Source organism: Siphateles boraxobius, unplaced genomic scaffold (genome assembly GCF_051911475.1).
Source record: "Siphateles boraxobius isolate OS27281-9 unplaced genomic scaffold, OSU_SipBor_1 18, whole genome shotgun sequence".
NCBI classification, from domain to species: Eukaryota; Metazoa; Chordata; class Actinopteri; order Cypriniformes; family Leuciscidae; genus Siphateles; species Siphateles boraxobius.
This window is the reverse complement of record NW_027508788.1, coordinates 12,214,073-12,231,158: the sequence shown is the minus strand read 5'-3', so window position 1 is coordinate 12,231,158 and position 17,086 is coordinate 12,214,073. Positions and strand designations below refer to the sequence as shown.

General features: G+C 38.4%; 4 protein-coding genes across 5 annotated transcripts in view; all 4 read right to left on the bottom strand.

Annotated features, from left to right (window-relative positions):
* Positions 1-17,086, bottom strand: part of LOC143741188 (uncharacterized) — a 297,332-nt gene that overhangs the window by 72,480 nt on the left and 207,766 nt on the right. The gene's annotated exons all lie outside the window — the stretch shown is intronic.
* LOC143741177 (uncharacterized) overlaps positions 1-17,086 on the bottom strand; it is a 249,195-nt gene that overhangs the window by 72,480 nt on the left and 159,629 nt on the right. The gene's annotated exons all lie outside the window — the stretch shown is intronic.
* LOC143741162 (uncharacterized) overlaps positions 1-17,086 on the bottom strand; it is a 54,808-nt gene that overhangs the window by 27,062 nt on the left and 10,660 nt on the right. The window contains exons 3-4 of one of the 2 annotated variants that reach the window (XM_077233574.1): positions 11,157-11,276; positions 8,134-10,971 (exon numbers count right to left, since the gene is read on the bottom strand). In XM_077233574.1, the coding sequence (XP_077089689.1) occupies positions 10,157-10,971; positions 11,157-11,276 (935 nt within the window). In that variant the 3' untranslated portion in view covers positions 8,134-10,156. Of the gene's footprint in view, positions 1-8,133; positions 10,972-11,156; positions 11,277-17,086 lie in introns of those variants that run through there. The other variant, XM_077233573.1, reaches the window with a different exon arrangement.
* Positions 713-3,480, bottom strand: LOC143741193 (uncharacterized). Its single transcript, XM_077233637.1, has 3 exons — positions 3,374-3,480; positions 2,797-2,916; positions 713-2,602 (listed from the first exon to the last, which is right to left on the bottom strand). Exons 2-3 carry the CDS (start codon positions 2,852-2,854, stop codon positions 1,884-1,886), a joined length of 777 nt encoding a protein of 258 aa, XP_077089752.1. The 5' UTR covers positions 2,855-2,916; positions 3,374-3,480; the 3' UTR covers positions 713-1,883.

Here is a 17,086-nt window from a genome sequence, read left to right as displayed (position 1 = left end):
CATTGCTTCGGTTGCTCGAGCGCCTCTACTGGCGGAACTGCGGAACTCCAGTCATTTAAACTTACAGGCAAGTCACGGTATAGTGAAAGTTGCTCGTTCAAAGAAACGACAAGATATTAACGTTAACCGATCTCGAAAAGTTAGGAGGAAGCAATAATATTCAAACACCGGAATAAAATAGAATATACATTTATCTGTGTGATTTCTCAAGTGCACATTACTGTTTCCTTTATGAAACTTACACATTTTTGCATGAAATTCTTTTAAGTCTGTGAAATTCCATCAGTTGCGAAATTATGAGTTTTTTTTTAAACGGATGCTGCTTGTCTTCATTCACTTCCATTGGGTCTCAAAACATGACATTCCCATAATTCAATAAAAAAGGGCAAATTAAAAACAAAACAGCCGTCTGTTATTAAACTACAGTATTATTTATTTATGGTATTTTAGTCTTTTTCTTCTTAAAACTGTTGTTATTATCAAAAATTAGCTCTATATTTCCAGGACTGTAAACTATTAATTCAGAATATTGATGAGTGTTTTTTTGCTGACATCGATTTAACGTGTGAATGTGTGCAAATTAGAGACTCAGAAACTGTTTGGTTACTCATGTTCGAAATAAATGAATACAGGTTATGAACAAGTTGAGGGTGAGTAAATGGTGAAGGAATTTTAAATTTGGAGTAAACTAACCCTTTAAGCAACACCATTGTTAATTTCCTCTTTTCTTTTATTTTCAAGATAGTGGTCTGAATCCGAGTCTTTTCTTGTGATTGCCGTCGTAACGGTGATAACATCTACAGGTGAGTAAGATGACATCAACTAAATTAGCTGATGTATGCGTTAGTTAAGCAGGCAAACGTAATATAACTGCCGACGAAACCAACGGATGAGGAGAAAACAGGTTTACCATTCAGCAGAGTTAAAGTGCTTTTAAACAATCATCCATCAGTTTATGTTCTTTATTTTAGATTCGCAGCAGCCATTCCCTCCGGACTGTACATCACTGCTGACGCTCTCCACTAATACAGAACGGGTTTACGTTGAAGGAGGAAAGGTTAGCAATATGCCATTATCAATATAGCAAAGTTTTGCTAACTAATATTTTAAATTTTGTTTAATTTATTAAAAACTATAAACACCATACAACATCATATCTTACCTCATCTTCACCCCTCATCTAATTGTTGTTATTAATAAGTTCTGTTTTTGTATTTTAGTTTTTTCTGTTAAATATAATAACACTAAAAGGCTGCAGTGACTTTTTCTGTTTCAGGAGAGTCTGTTCTCTAAGCAAAAACATGGAAAGTGACTATGAAGGGCTGAATCGTCATCCAGTTACAACAGCTAACAGACTGTTCTTCAGCATTAGCTGTCCATTTTGTCGAATGTAGAATTAGGTAAACCAAAATATACACTGAACAAAATTATAAACGCAACACATTTGTTTTTGCCCCCATTTTTCATGAGCTGAACTCAAAGATCTAAGACTATTTCTATGTACACAAAAGGCCTATTTCTCTCAAATATTTTTCACAAATCTGTCTAAATCTGTGTTAGTGAGCACTTCTCCTTTGCTGAGATAATCCATCCACCTCACAGGTGTGGCATATCAAGATGCCGATTAGACAGCATGATTATTGCACAGGTGTGCCTTAGGCTGGCCACAACAAAAGGCCACTCTAAAATGTGCAGACATGGAGAAACATGTGTGAGACTCTCTCACAAACATGGAGAAAGCGTGTTCCAGTGAACAGACATGTAATTCTATAACAATGTTAATCTTATAAGCTTGAAGAACTCATTTAAATAATTGAATATTTAGAAGGATAAACATTGATTAATAACTTGATTACAAATCACTCAAAGGATATACATTGCAGTTATTCTCCAGTATGAACTCTCTCATGATCTTTCAGGCTTTCTGACTGAGAGAAACTCTTTCCACAGTGTGCACACTTGTACGGTTTCTCTCCAGTATGAACTCTCTGGTGTTTTTTTAAGTTACTGGATCTAGTAAAACTCTTTCCACAGTCAGAGCAACAATGAGGTCTCACACTATGAATATTCTCATGCTGTTTCAAATTATACAGTAGTGTAAAACTCTTTCCACAAAATGAACAGACATGAGGCTTCACACCAGTATGAACTTTAAGGTGTGTTTTAAAGTTTGATTCAAAAACAAATGTTTTATCACACTGATCACAGCTGAATGATCTCACTCCAGAGTGACGGCGCAGATGATTGTTGAGAATGTTTTTCTGAGTGAAACTATTTCCACACTGAGTGCATGTGAACGGTTTTTCTCCAGTGTGAACCCTCATGTGCTCAGTTAAGTGTGCTATCTGAAAGAAACTCTTTCCACACTGAGAACATGTATAAGGCCTTTCTCCAGTGTGAATCCTCATGTGTATCTTAAGGTTTGTTTTATGTATGTAACTCTTTCCACACTCAGAGCAGCTGAAAGATCCTTTAACTCCAGTTTTTCCAGCACTTTTCTGTCTGAAATTCTTTTCAGTCTGTGTAATGTTTCCATCTTCCTTTGGTAAATTGTGAGGTTTATGAATCTGGTGCTGTTTGTCTTCAATCACTTCGATCAGGTCTAAAACCAACATCAAATGAACATGGTTCAGTTAGAGACAGAAAAATAATAAAGAAAGTCAGGGAATCCAAATTAGCACAAATCTAGTTTACTACAGAGTCTACTAGTGTCTAGTTTTATATATATTTTTATATGTCAGTTTCCATCTTAATGTTCCTCATCAGTCATTAAAGAGAATGAAGGAAAACACCAACCTATTTGTTCCTCTGTATCTTCATCTTTTATTCTGCAGTGTTCTTCCTTAATCTCCATCTTTACAATAGTATGTCAGTAGTTTCTCCTGGAGTAATTCCTCCTGCTTGCTTCTTCTTCTCCTGTGGGAAGATTGGAATATTCCCAGCATTTAAACTCTCATGAACGGCTGTGGGAGCTTCACTGACTGAAGGAGTGAATTGTGGTCGTTGTTGCTCATTTAGCAGATGATCATCACACTTACAATCACTCGCAATTATCCAGCTTTAAGTGTTTTGATTAAACAATCGTTTAGAAACAATTTAACTCATCTGGCTGATTTTATGTTGCTCTTACATTAGATATGATTTATGTGCATTCAAAACTATTTACCAGGTTTCATTACATGAAATGAAAACACAAGTCTCAAAATCTTCACAAATTGTAATGTTAAAAAACAGTCAGTAACGTGTACGTTTCACGAGTGTAATGAACAACATCAGTCGCTTCATTTCGATTCATTTCTGAGTGATTCACTAAATTAACTGACTTGCGTGGATTTAGATTTCGCCTAATAAATGATAACATGAATGTACTCACAGTCTGAAAACAGCAGATTTAGAGCAGAATGAACGGCTAGGTTCCACTTCTCATGTTTATGTTCCCTTCTCTCGCTCACTTCTCTTCTTCTCCTAGACTCGGATGTGTGTCATTGCTTCTGTTACTCGAGCGCCTCTACTGGCGGATAACAGGAAATGCGTCGTGCTAAAGTGAAAGTGAAAGTTGCTCACTCAAAGAGATGCCAAGGTATTCTAGCCGATCTCGAAAGGTTAAACTTCGTAATGAAATATAAAAGATATTTTTCTATGTGATTTTTTTAACGAGCACATTATTGTTTCCTTTATGGAACGTAATGGAAAAGTAAAACAAATATATTTCGTTTTATCATTTAATCATTCATATCTTAAATATAATTTAATCAATCATAATTTAAGAAATCAGATAGTTTGATTCGTTTTTCATGATTATGATAAAAAAAAGTTTTATCTTGGTTAAACATCTTGCAGAAGGGACATGTTGTACATCAGTTTATTTATTTTGCATTGTTTGAGATTTACGACTTATTGACACATAGATTGATACAGGACGATATGTGTATGTGCCCACAACCAGGGTGTGAAACCTTGAAAGCTAGATATGTTACATGATATGAAACATTACTCCAGTCAAAAAGATTAAAGATACACACACACACACACACACACACACACACACACACACACACACACACACACACACACACACACGTTTTCCTCATGGGGACCGCTGGCTGGTCCCCACAACGTAGGTGATCTCAGGTTTTACTATCCTTGTGGGGACATTTGGTCCCTGCAATGTAATATAAACAAGAACACACACACACACACACACACACACACACACACACACACACACACACACACACACACACACACACACACACACACACACACACACACACACACACATTTTCTGCTCCAAGCATTACAAAAAAAAGCATACTGGAGGTGTCATTACTATATTATTTCACAAGTTCTCAAAAAAACGGCACGTAGAGGTATAGACACATTCATTCTTAAACAAAATCCTGCATTACCACATTTTCTGATGTATTATTGTTGAAATATGGCACCCAGAACATGCCCCACCATGCAACTGTATATATACAGTATATATATATATATATATATATATATATATATATAGTATATATATATATATATATATATATATATATATATATATATATATATATATATATATATATATATATATATATACACTATATATATACACTATATATATACACTGCTCTACAGTAATTTGAAAGTGATTGCAGTACCAGTTTTGGACACAATCTTACATACGGCTCCTTTAACCTGTTAGCCAGCACGCCCGCTTTTGAAAAAAATCCCCAGAAATGGCATACCCAAACTAAAACAGACACAGTTCATGAAACCTTTGCATTAAAAGCATTATGGTCTCATTTGAAAGCAGACCCATAGTAGTTTATTGTAAAGTCAAAATTAGGATAAACATTGATTAATAACTTTATTAAAAATCACTCAAAGAATATACATTGCAGAAACCACCCCTTCACCATCCTTGTCCATATTGATTGCATAGGAACCCTGAGAAAATCAAACGTATTTACCTGAAAGTTATCGATCAGAACATGAACTTTTATCACATAGACACTTTCAGGAAATGCTTTTTCATATGAGTGTGTATATTGGATACATTGCTGAAACTTTTTCCACAGTGTGAGCACTTGTACGGTTTCTCTCCAGTATGAACTCTCTGGTGTGATTTTAAGTGGCTGGATGTAGTGAAGGTTTTCCCACAGTCAAAGCACACATAAGGTCTCGCACCAATATGGATACGCTCATGCTCTTTTAAATGTTGCAGTCGTGAAAAACTCTTTCCGCAAAAGGATGCACAGCAGACATACAGCTGAGCGCCTTAGCTCGCTCATTGGCTTGTGCTGCGGCAACTGCATGAACCTATGGCGAGTCGGCTACGATGCACGAACCAATCAGGTCGCTTAGAGACTGCCAGTATGGGCGTGGCTTATAGACATAAGCCACCATTTCACCATTGAATTCAGGTTAAAGCGGCACTATGCAGTTTTGGCAATTTCTTCGCTATATTTTCGCTTCTTGCTTGCAGGTTTCTCTATAAAGCTCCCCCTACAGCTTCAGAATAGATATTTGACAACACTGTCGTAAAAACTCGTTGGCGAATCTTCCCCCTCCCATCTTCTCCCTCTGGCCATGTGCATTTGATTTCAAACAAGCCGGCGAATGGATGGAGCCATGTCCACTGAGATATGTATTAGACACAGAAGGCTATCATATAAATGTTGAGATAGTGTATGTGTGCACTGCCGTAAAGCAATTCATTACATCGCAAGAGCTGATATCACGTGATACATCCTGAAGCTCAGGCCGGTGGCCCGCCGGGCCAAAGTTGCAAGGGTGGTTTTTCCGCTCACAGGCATTTGAGGGGGGGGGGGGGGGGGTTGGGGCAGTGAGACGGCCACCATTCAACCTCAAAAAAGTTATATAACCATTTCAATGACTCTGAAGCTGTTGAGTTAAGCTAGAAAAACTGCATAGTGCCGCTTTAAATCCACTGAACCGAATCCTGATCAAAGCACAGTACACAATACTCGTTCCCTTCTCTCAGGGAACTGAGGTTACGTTAGTAACTGAGGGAACTGAGGTTACGTTAGTATTGCGTAAGTTAGCTTACTCTATGGGAACCCCTTTCAAAATGCTGTGCATGCTTAAAAACTTCGCCCCATACTATAGCCTAGGGCCAAGTGCCCGAGGCTCATAAAAGAGTAAAGTCCTAATATGGCCAGATCAGTATGAGCCTTATATAGGAAAAGAATAGGAATGGGCCTTATAAAGGGAAATTCTCCTTCTTATATGGTATAGAACTCGCAGTTCATGTTTACCCAGGACCAGACAGACAATGCTTATCATTATGAAAATGTGCTTAACACTTTATTCATACAGGAAAAACCTTCGCTTGCAAAGCAGGAACTTCCATATTATAAAACCTGAGCATCCAAATCTGCATCCTAGCTTGCGTTTTAAAAAAAATTTAACAAATTAAAAAATTTGCTTCAATATTCTTGAGAAAAGGAGTTTTCCCATAGCGTAAGCTAACTTAAGCAATACGAGAGACCTCTCGAAAGTGAACACACTATACACTTCATTAACTGATTGTGAATAATATTTGCAAATGTAATATTTTATGAAACTGCACTGGAATCATGTGAAGATAATTATATTCAGGGGTGATTTACTTGCTATGAAATAAATTTATTCCACTGTAGTATGAAAAATCCCTTGCTTTTACAAAACCTGGTACAATATTATACTTATAACTCAATGTAATAAACAAGTTGGGTCAAAAGTAGTCAGATTACATTATCTTAAATGTGTTACGTAAAGAATTACATTACCAACTAGAATTTTTGTTATATTTGGGATCAGTAATGGACTACAGATTGTAAATGATCTAAAAATAACTTGGAAAGAGATATTTACAATATATGAATGTTCTTTATTAGATCTTGAATAGTTTTCTATTAAAAATTCTATTTACTGCATTATCAGATTTTTACCATATTGCTGATAAAAAAAAAGTTATTTTAGATTAGATTAGATTAGATTCAACTTTATTGTCATTACACAAGTACAGGTACAAGGCAACGAAATGCAGTTTGGGTCTAACCAGAAGTGCAATAGCAGCAAGTGCAGGATATACAATGGTTCCGTAAGTGCAGTACATGGATATGTACTGAATAAATATAGCTAGATATGTACTGAATATAATATACAGATGGCTATTACTATAAACAGAATTTTTACAGATATGTACAATGAACATAATATACAGATGATTATTACTATAAACAGAGTTTACAGGTGAATGTGTACTATGAATATATATACAGATGGCTATTACTATAAACAGAATGTGAGCTTAGTATACTAATGTGATATATATAGAATGTGATAATATACAGAATGTGAGCATAATAAACAGATGGTTATTACTATAAACAGGATTTTCAGATAGATATATGTAATAAGTAAGGCTAAATGAGCATTATAACAATGGATTTAAAGTAGTGCAAATTAAGTTGGACAGAAGCTATCCGAGTAAAAGTGCAATGGAAAGTAATTGCATATTACAGTTAAAGTACGGTATTGCAATGTATATGTAAACAATTGGTACTGTAAATAAACAGTCGGCAGTGCAAATTGATATTCTAGTCAGGTGAGTAGTGCAAGATGCATATGTAAACAGTTGTTACTATGATAATAGTCAGCAGTGCAAATTAACATTATAGCATTGCAAATAACAAATAACCAATAACAAAATGGAGTTAGGTGTGAGGAGGGAGAGGAGAGATTATCAGTATATGAGGGGAGTGGGATCAGTGAGGGTTAGAGATCAGTAAAGAGACAGCTCTGGGGAAAAAGCTGTTCTTTAGTCTGCTGGTCCTGGTCCGGAGGCACCTGAAACGCCTGCCGGAGGGCAGTAGAGAAAACAGTCTGTGGGCTGGGTGAGAGGAGTCCTTAAGGATGCTGCGAGCTCGGTGCAGACAGCGTTTCCTCTGGATGTGCTCGATGGCAGGTAGTTTAGTTTACATTCTAAACAACTCGATGGCAGCTGATTTTCCCACAGACACGGACCAGTTTTCATTTTCAAATTGATCGTCTCAGTAGTGCGTATATTAGTCAAAGTCCGTATTTTGAGAAGGAATATAAATTGAAAAAGGAAAAAAACATCTGGCCCACTTTTTAATTCAATTCACATTTATTTGTATAGCACTTTTCACAATACATCGTTTCAAAGCAGCTTTACAGAAAATGCAACGTCTACATTACAATTTAGATAGATCTGTTATCAGATGTGACAGAGTCAAAGTTATGTATTTCAGAAATTGACATAATATACAAATCATGCAGTTAGCTAACAATGTAAAAAGAAAACTTTATTTGTGTTCAGAAGATGAACGAAAAATTTACGGGTTTGGAACGAAATTAGTGTGAGTAAATAATGACAGAATCTTCCTTTTTAGGTGAACTAATTTTTCTTGTTGTAACAATTTTGATGTAACACAATGTCAACTTGCAATAGATACAACAAATTACATTAATACCTGTAATAAAAAATAATATTAGTGCATCACCTCTTAACAGCCAGACAAAAAAAACCTAAATTTTTACACCATATGGATGGAGATGCTTAGTTTTACTATATTTACTCCCTAATGTACACTCACCTAAAGGATAATTAGGAACACCTGTTCAATTTCTCATTAATGCAATTATCTAATCAACCAATCACATGGCAGTTGCTTCAATGCATTTAGGGGTGTGGTCCTGGTCAAGACAATCTCCTGAACTCCAAACTGAATGTCAGAATGGGAAAGAAAGGTGATTTAAGCAATTTTGAGCGTGGCATGGTTGTTGGTGCCAGACGGGCCGGTCTGAGTATTTCACAATCTGCTCAGTTACTGGGATTTTCATGCACAACCATTTCTAGGGTTTACAAATAATGGTGTGAAAAGGGAAAAACATCCAGTATGCGGCAGTCCTGTGGGCGAAAATGCCTTGTTGATGCTAGAGGTCAGAGGAGAATGGGCCGACTGATTCAAGCTGATAGAAGAGCAACTTTGACTGAAATAACCACTCGTTAGACCAAGGTATGCAGCAAATCTGTGTGTGTTGTGCAGTTTGAGGGAGCGAATAAATACATCATATCTGTGTCACTTTAGAGTCCTGTCCCCATTCATGCTACTAGTAGTAATATATTAATCTAGCTACTGTTATGTTATGTTGTAATTCTTAATATATTAAACAACGCAATAAATTCATTAAACATCTTACATTTGGGTATTTAAAGGGATAGCTCACCCAAAAATTAGAATTAGCACATGATTCTCTCACCATCAAGCCATCCTAAGTGTAAATGAAATTCTTCTTTCATTCTTGTTGCTCCATGCGGCTCCGAGGGGTTAACAACGGCCTTCTGAAGTGAAGCGATCCATTCGTGTAAGAAAAATTTCTTTATTTAAAACTTTATCGACTAAAATAATTAGTTTTCGGCAGACGACCGTTTACGCATCGATTTACAGCAAAAGAGTTACCTGACCCGACGCACAACGTAATGATGAACGCGGAAGTGCAGAGGATAGAACAAAACAAAACACCAGTCACGAATTAGAAGTCTAAAACAAGGAATTTTCAATTTCAATTTCAATTGATTTTTCAAGAGCTTGAATATGTTGCACAGCCCTGTTTATTTGAATCGCGAGAGGCGTCAAAGCTTAAGCTACCCCTACATCGTACATCGTCAAGTGTTACTCTTTTGGCGCAAGTTGACTTGCGTAGGCCGTCTGCCGGAAGCTAGTTATTATATAGTTTTAAATATGGATATTTTTCTTACATGAACGCAGCGCTTCGAATAAGAACTATTCTTAAGAAGGTTTTTTGGGAATACAAAATATTCTTATCTTTTTTCTTAAGTTAAAAAATAAGAAGAAATTGGTAGTTAAGAAGCATTTTATTCTCAATAATGTTTTGTGTATCCGGCCCCTGTCCTCTCTCAGTCCTTCACTGTCGTCGCTCCTTCCTTTCATCAATCTGGAGTTCCTCCGTGAGACGCTCATTATTAATCACTCCACCGCCCTGCTTGCCACATTGAACTTTAAGGTGTGTGCTTACAGTTTGATGCCACAACAAATGTTTATCACAATGATCACAGCTTATTAAGACAGCTAGAGAGAGCGCTTTTGAATGTAAAACTCTTCCCACACTAATTGCATATGAAAGTTTTTTCTCCAGTGTGAATTCTCATGTGCATATTAAAGTGTCCCTTCTGAAAGTAACTCTTTCCACATAGAGTGCATGTATAAGGCCTTTCTCCAGTGTGAGATCTCAGGTGGAAATTTAAGCTTTCTTTGTGACTGAAACTCTTTCCACACTGAGTGCATGTGAACGGTTTTTCTCCAGTGTGAATTCTAATGTGCACATTTAAGTTTCCTTTGTTATTGAAACTCTTTCCACAATGAGTGCATATGAATGGCTTTTCTCCAGTGTGAGTCCTCATGTGCAAATTTAAGCTTTCCTTGTGAATGAAACTCTTTCCACATTGAGTGCATATGAACGGGTTTTCTCCGGTGTGAATTCTCGTGTGCACATTTAAGCTTCTTTTATGAACGAAACTCTTTCCACAGTGAGTGCATGTATAAGGCCTTTCTCCGGTGTGAATCCTCATGTGCTCATTAAAGTGTCCTTTCTGAGTGTAACTCTTTCCACACTCAGCACATTTAAACGGTCTTTTTCCAGTGTGAATTCTCATGTGCACATTAAAGTGTCCTTTCTGAATGAAACTCTTCCCACACTCAGCACATTTAAACTGTCTTTTTGCAGTATGAATTCTCATGTGCACATTTAATTTTTTTTTATGCATGTAACTCTTTCCACACCCAGAACAGGTGAAACCATTTTTGATTCCAGTTTTCTTAGCTCGTTTCTGTGTGAAATTCTTTGCAGTCTGTGAAATAATAGCTTTTCCATCTTCATTTAGGAAATAAGGTTTCTGAAACTGATGCCATTTGTCTTCTTTCACTTCCCAAAATCCAATTAAAGAAAGACAAAAGAGAAAAATCAGAAATATTGGCGTGCCTCTATTGAGCAAAAATCAAGTTCACTATTAAGCCTGATAGTATCTTGATCGAAATAGATTTTTATATGTCAGTTTTCATTTCAATGTTCCTCATCAGTCATTAAAGAGAATGAAGGAAAACACCAACCTATTTGTTCCTCTGTATCTTCATCTTTTATTCTGCAGGGTTCTTCCTTAATCTCCATCTTTACAATAGTATTTCCGTAGTTTCTCCTGGAGTAATTCCTCCTGCTTGCTTCTTCTTCTCCTGTGGGAAGATGGGAATATTCACTCAGCATTACTCATGAATTGCTTTAGTAAAGGTGTGAATTATGGTCCCTGTTGCTCATTTACTAGATGCTTTCAATCAATTTTACAATTATAATTTTTTTTTTTGAGTCAGTGTCACAATCAGAAAAGTGAAATTCCTGGAATCGTTAATTGCAACGACATAACTTCTGACCCTCACAGTTAGTAATTGTGATGTGATAAATACAATAAAAAGCATTTACAATGGTAACAAATAATATTAAATATTTACATGAATGAAAAGTATTCAGTGTAGAGCATCATAAACAGACATATAGCATTCGTGCTAGCAGACATTTCATGATTAAGGAAATAGTTTTATTTATTTCTTACCTCAGAAAAACAAACTCATCTGTCACTCTCAGTTAAAGTAAAAACTGCCTGAAAATAATAAGTTGTGCTGAATCAGTATCTGCTGTCAGGTTATATCAGTGTTTCTCAACCCTGCTCCTGAAGGACCCCAACACTGCACGTTTTCTTTGTCTCCCTAATCAAACACATCTGATTCACCTCATCAGCTCATTATCACTTATATCCCCATGTGATAATGAGCTGATGGGTTGAATCAGGTGTGTTGAGGAGCAGGGTTGAGAAACACTGGGTAATATGCTTGTCAGTGTCAGTGTCGACTCACACCAGAGCGCGCGCTCTCGGTGCAAGCGCTTGCAGGCACTTTCAGATTGCGCGAGCTCGCGCCACTGAAGAAATTTCAGAAACTGCTTGGTCTCATGGCAGCAGCATCGCCAGTACTCCGCATGGGATTACTGCGCATGCGCCCCGATGCAGCATTGGCTGAAACGCCGTGTGCCAGCTCATGCATGGCAGTCAGGCAGCTTGCGCGTTATGGTGAATCACGGTTGTTTAAGAACCCTGATTCCCGGGCGGGCTCAGAACTGGCACCACGAGGGGGTGACAGTGGGAACAATTTCCAGGAGGAAAGTGGTTCTTACAGATGCGTCCAACCTGGGTTGGGGAGCGCTGCACGAGGGCATGCCTGCATCCGGCCTCTGGTTGAGAACGGAGCAGAGCTTACATATCAACTGTCTGGAGATGAAAGCAGTTGGGTTGGACCTGAAGGCATTGAGCTCTCTGAGAGCAGCGCATATCCCGGGCATCCAGAATGTGGGCGCGGATATGCTTCACGGGGCAACACTCCCCTCGGCGAGTGGTCCCTGAACCCACAGACGGTCAGTCTGATATGGAAGGTATTTGGCGAGGCCGAAGTCGACCTTTTCGCCTCGAGAATCAACACCCACTACAAATTGTTCTTCTCGAAGAACAGGGACGCACTGGCCCATGTCTGGTCCAACCGTCCCCTTTATGGCTTTCCCCCCCCGTCTCGATGATTCCACAAGTCATCAAATGGGTCAGAGAGAGCGGGTGCCCAGTCCTTCTGGTGGCCCCTCTCTGGAAAACCAGACCGTGGTTCCCGGAACTGGTTCAGTTATCGGACACAATCCCATGGCCTGTCCCACTGAGGAAAGACCTCCTCACACAGGCGAACGGGACATTGTGGCATCCGAGACCTGATTTATGGGCCCACCATGTTTGGCCCCTCAACGGGTACCCAAGGACCTTCCTGAGAAGGTTTTAAGCACTATATCTGAAGCCAGGGCCCCGTCGACTCGGCGCCTGTATGCTTCAAAATGGTCAGGTTTTTCCAGCTGGTGCTCGAAAAATCAGGCTGACCCAGAGTCATGTGAGATATCTGTGGTTCGCTCATTCTTACAGGAGCTGCTGGACGCGGGTTGCTCCCCGTCCACGCTCAAAGTGTATGTGGCAGCCATAGCAGCACATCATGTTCTGACGGCTGGCCAGTCACTGGGAAGAAACAACCTGGTCGTAAGATTCCTGAAAGGTGCGAGGAGAACGAACCCCTCCAGACCTCCGTCTGTGCCGCCTTGGGACCTCTCCACGATCCTGGGGGCTCTGAAAGGTCCGCCTTTCGAACCGCTCCAATCGGTTGATCTAAAAACCCTCTCGCTGAAGACCGCTCTCCTTATGGCGTTGGCATCTATCAAGCGAGTGGGAGATCTGGAGGCGCTCTCTGTGAGCCCTACATGTTTGGAGTTGGGTCCAGATGACTCCAGAGTCATCCTCAAGCCCAGACATGGTTACGTTCCTAAAGTGCTCTCAACACCGTTCAGAGCACAGGTGGTGACATTATCAGCCCTCCCACTTCTGCAGAGGATGGAGGGGTTAATCTTCGCTGCCCTGTCTGAGCGCTGAGAATCTATCGGGAGCGTTCCGCGTCTTTTAGACAATCAGAACAGCTTTTTGTCTGCTTTGGTGGTAGATCCAAGGGGGATCCAGTCACTAAGCAAAGACTGTCTAGATGGATAGTGGATGCTATTTCTATGGCTTATACTGCAGCGGGTCAAGTTTGCCGTATAGGTATCAAGACCCATACGACCAGAGGTATGGCCTCGTCATGGGCTTGGTCATCTGGCATTCCCATTAGTGATATTTGTGATGCGGCCGGCTGGTCCTCGTCTTCCACATTTATGAGTTTTTATAATATGGAAGTGCCTTCCCTGCAGGCGAAGGTGCTTTCGGTATGATTAAGAACCGCCGGTCTTGTCATATATTACTGTGCACAATCACATTCACATATATATATAAAACCCGCTGCTGGCTGGTTGTATTTCATGCATAAACCCGCTGTTGCTGGTTATATTTACATATATAAAACCCGCTTTTGGCCGGTTATATGACATATAAAAAACCCGCTTTTGGCCGGTCATATGACATATATAAAACCCGCTTTGCCGGTTATATTCCATACATAAAACCCGCTTTGGCCGGTTATATTCCATACATATATAAACCCGCTTTGGCCGGTTATAATTTCATATATAAACCCACTGGACTGGTTATATGTTCGTATACTAATAACTCCGACAGTGTCCGGGTTCATTGGTGTAGTATATTGGGTTATTTCTAACTGATGTATACTATTTTAGACCTGACGATGTCTGGTCTATTTATACATAATTATGTGGTTATGGCTTGTTCCTCTATATGCTCAGGGGTCCTGAGTTGCAGTGGCAGCCAGTTACTCAGTGCGCCGTTTTGCATGGCGTCCCCACTGCGTATAGCTACGCAATACGAAGTGACCTTTCGCAAGGGAACTACTCGGTTACTCACGTAACCTCAGTTCCCTGAGTTAGGGAACGAGTATTGCGTAGCCAGCCGCACTATGGTAACATGGCAAGTTGTCGCTTCAGTCGTTAAACCTGCTATAATGGCGAATTCGGGGACTATTATAGACTGAGGTCACGCCCCCTTGGCCCGCGGCCGCGCCATTGGATGTGCAGTTGCCGCAGCGCAGCCTATGAGCGTGCCAGACGCTCATGTTCTAGCTGTGCAGCTACAAATGCGCTTTACATAAAGGCTTCAGTAAATCGAGGAAAAGGAGTTTCCCCCACTGCGTATAGCTACGCAATACTCGTTCCCTAACTCAGGGAACTGAGGTTACGTGAGTAACCGAGTAGTTTCTTGGCCAAAAAAAGTAAATATACGTAACTGGAATGTTCTTGGTTATCTTATAAGCTTAAGAGTTTGTGCAGGCGACATTGTGAGTTGATAAAATGATGGTAATTATTAAATTACCAGTGTGAAATTACCAAGTACCAATACGTAACTGTTAGGCTAGTTCGGATGTTAGCTGGACGTCTTTTCTGAAAGAAAGTTCCTGTCTAAAAGATTTAAAGTTGTAAATAGTTAATCCCAAGAAAAGGCATACCCAAACTAAAACAGACACAGTTCATAAATTGAACACTTTGCACTAAAAACATTATGGTCTAATTTGAAAGCAGACACTTGGCCGTTTATTGTAAAGTTTATTGTAAATAGGCTAGTCATAATGAAAAAATAGTTATACATAGCTTACAAAGTTTTGTAAAGTTATTAGAAATGGTATTTTTATGAAATATCTTTATAAAATTGAAGTTGGCATTGTTTTCATCTAGAAATGCACTGCAGCTAATGTGACATGCATGACCATGTTATTCAAAACTGAAGATAAGTCTAAGATAAGATAAGAGTTGTATATAATGTTTTTCAAGATCATGTCATGTGATATATTTTGAGAAGACTCTAGAATGCTTTATTGTGTTTATTGCTGTTTTCTAAGCATCCATTCAGTGAATTGTCTCTATTGTTTTGTGATGCAAACGAACACCATTCAGTTGTTTCAGTCTTCTCTGCACACATTCACAGCTCTCTGTCCTGGTTATGGCTCTAATATTCTTTTCTTTTGTCTTCATTATAATTACCGACGACATTCTATTCACACTGGGTTTAATCCACCATGTTTTTGATTAAACTTCTCACTTCATCTTCTTTGAAACTGTATCAAACATTCTATATCAATACGTTAGCAGTTCGTGGAAGGCTTTTGTTTTGGGCGACCATGATTATTGTTCATGAGTCTAAATTCCAGCGACGCAAGAAAACATGCAATCTATCTGAGCGAAGACGTGTGGAGAAAGTAAAGTCGTATTTCACTAATTGTACAGTTTCAATCCGTTAGGATTACCAGAGTCAGATCCATCAGTAGCCTCTAAACAGATTGTTTTTGATTCTCTAAAACGAACCGACTCTTAAGAGTCATATGTTCGGGAACCGGACACTGGTGGAACTCAATAAATGTATACCATACACACAGTCAGATTTAAGTTTCTGCCAATAAATGACTAGATAAATGTACTCACAGTCTGAAACAGCAAAACACAGTTTTACTAACTAAAGATGGCTTCTACAAACATAACGTTAGGTGGTTGAAATGAAAACAAATGCCTTAGCTAGCAACCAGTGAATTATGTTCATTATCGCCACCTTCTGCTCCGGAGTGTGGAATAGAGTTTATATTCTATGCATCAGCCCTGTCTCCTTATAAAATCAAATTCTTTACTATTTATTTCACTTGACCATTTTATTAAAACCTTAAAATTCAATTCTTGAATTAAATTTTTCTTCATTTCTCCTGTCATTTTGTTCCTTTCTTGTTCATACATTCAAGAATTGCAGAGAATTTCTTTAACATGACATTGTTCACATTGCATTTGATGAACACAGAGATGCATATACCCTTGATTAGGTGTTTTTATTTGTATCAGATAAATATTTTAACAGTACGCCTGAGAGGATCAACACTGAAATACAACAATACTAATAAAAACTAATAGCAGCAAATTAGTGTAAAAACCCTTTGAAATGTCTTACTGACGTTTGTATTGATGGACAATTATTATAGGTTTTCATTTATTATTTTTTATGATGAATTAGATTTTTATAATGAATTACTCAGTGAATTAGTCTTTAGTTTTTTTTTTACCATACTGTTACAAAGACCTTGTAATTAAGATCTTGCCTAGATAGCAGCTTTAAAACATGTATTTTTTCAATGCACTTCCACGGACAGAACAGAATTTTTTATTGTTTTTTATGAAAGAAGAAAATTGAGGAGGAAATGCAACTTTTAGTTTAAAAACAGTGATTTATTAATGCAGAGTTAATTAATTACAATGCGTAGCTACAATCAAAACTCTTGAGTAGTTGCCTGAAGAAATTTGTTCATTAACAAAAAAAGCCTTTGTCAAGCAACTAAACTTGTTCAGCATATGGGTGGAGATTTAATAGACTGATGATGTTCTTCAGTTAGTTTTACTACATTTACTCCCCAACATAAACAAGCATTCCTACTAAATTGAGACATTTTGACCTTCCAACAGTTTACAATGTTAAACAAACAATTTTCACCAATCC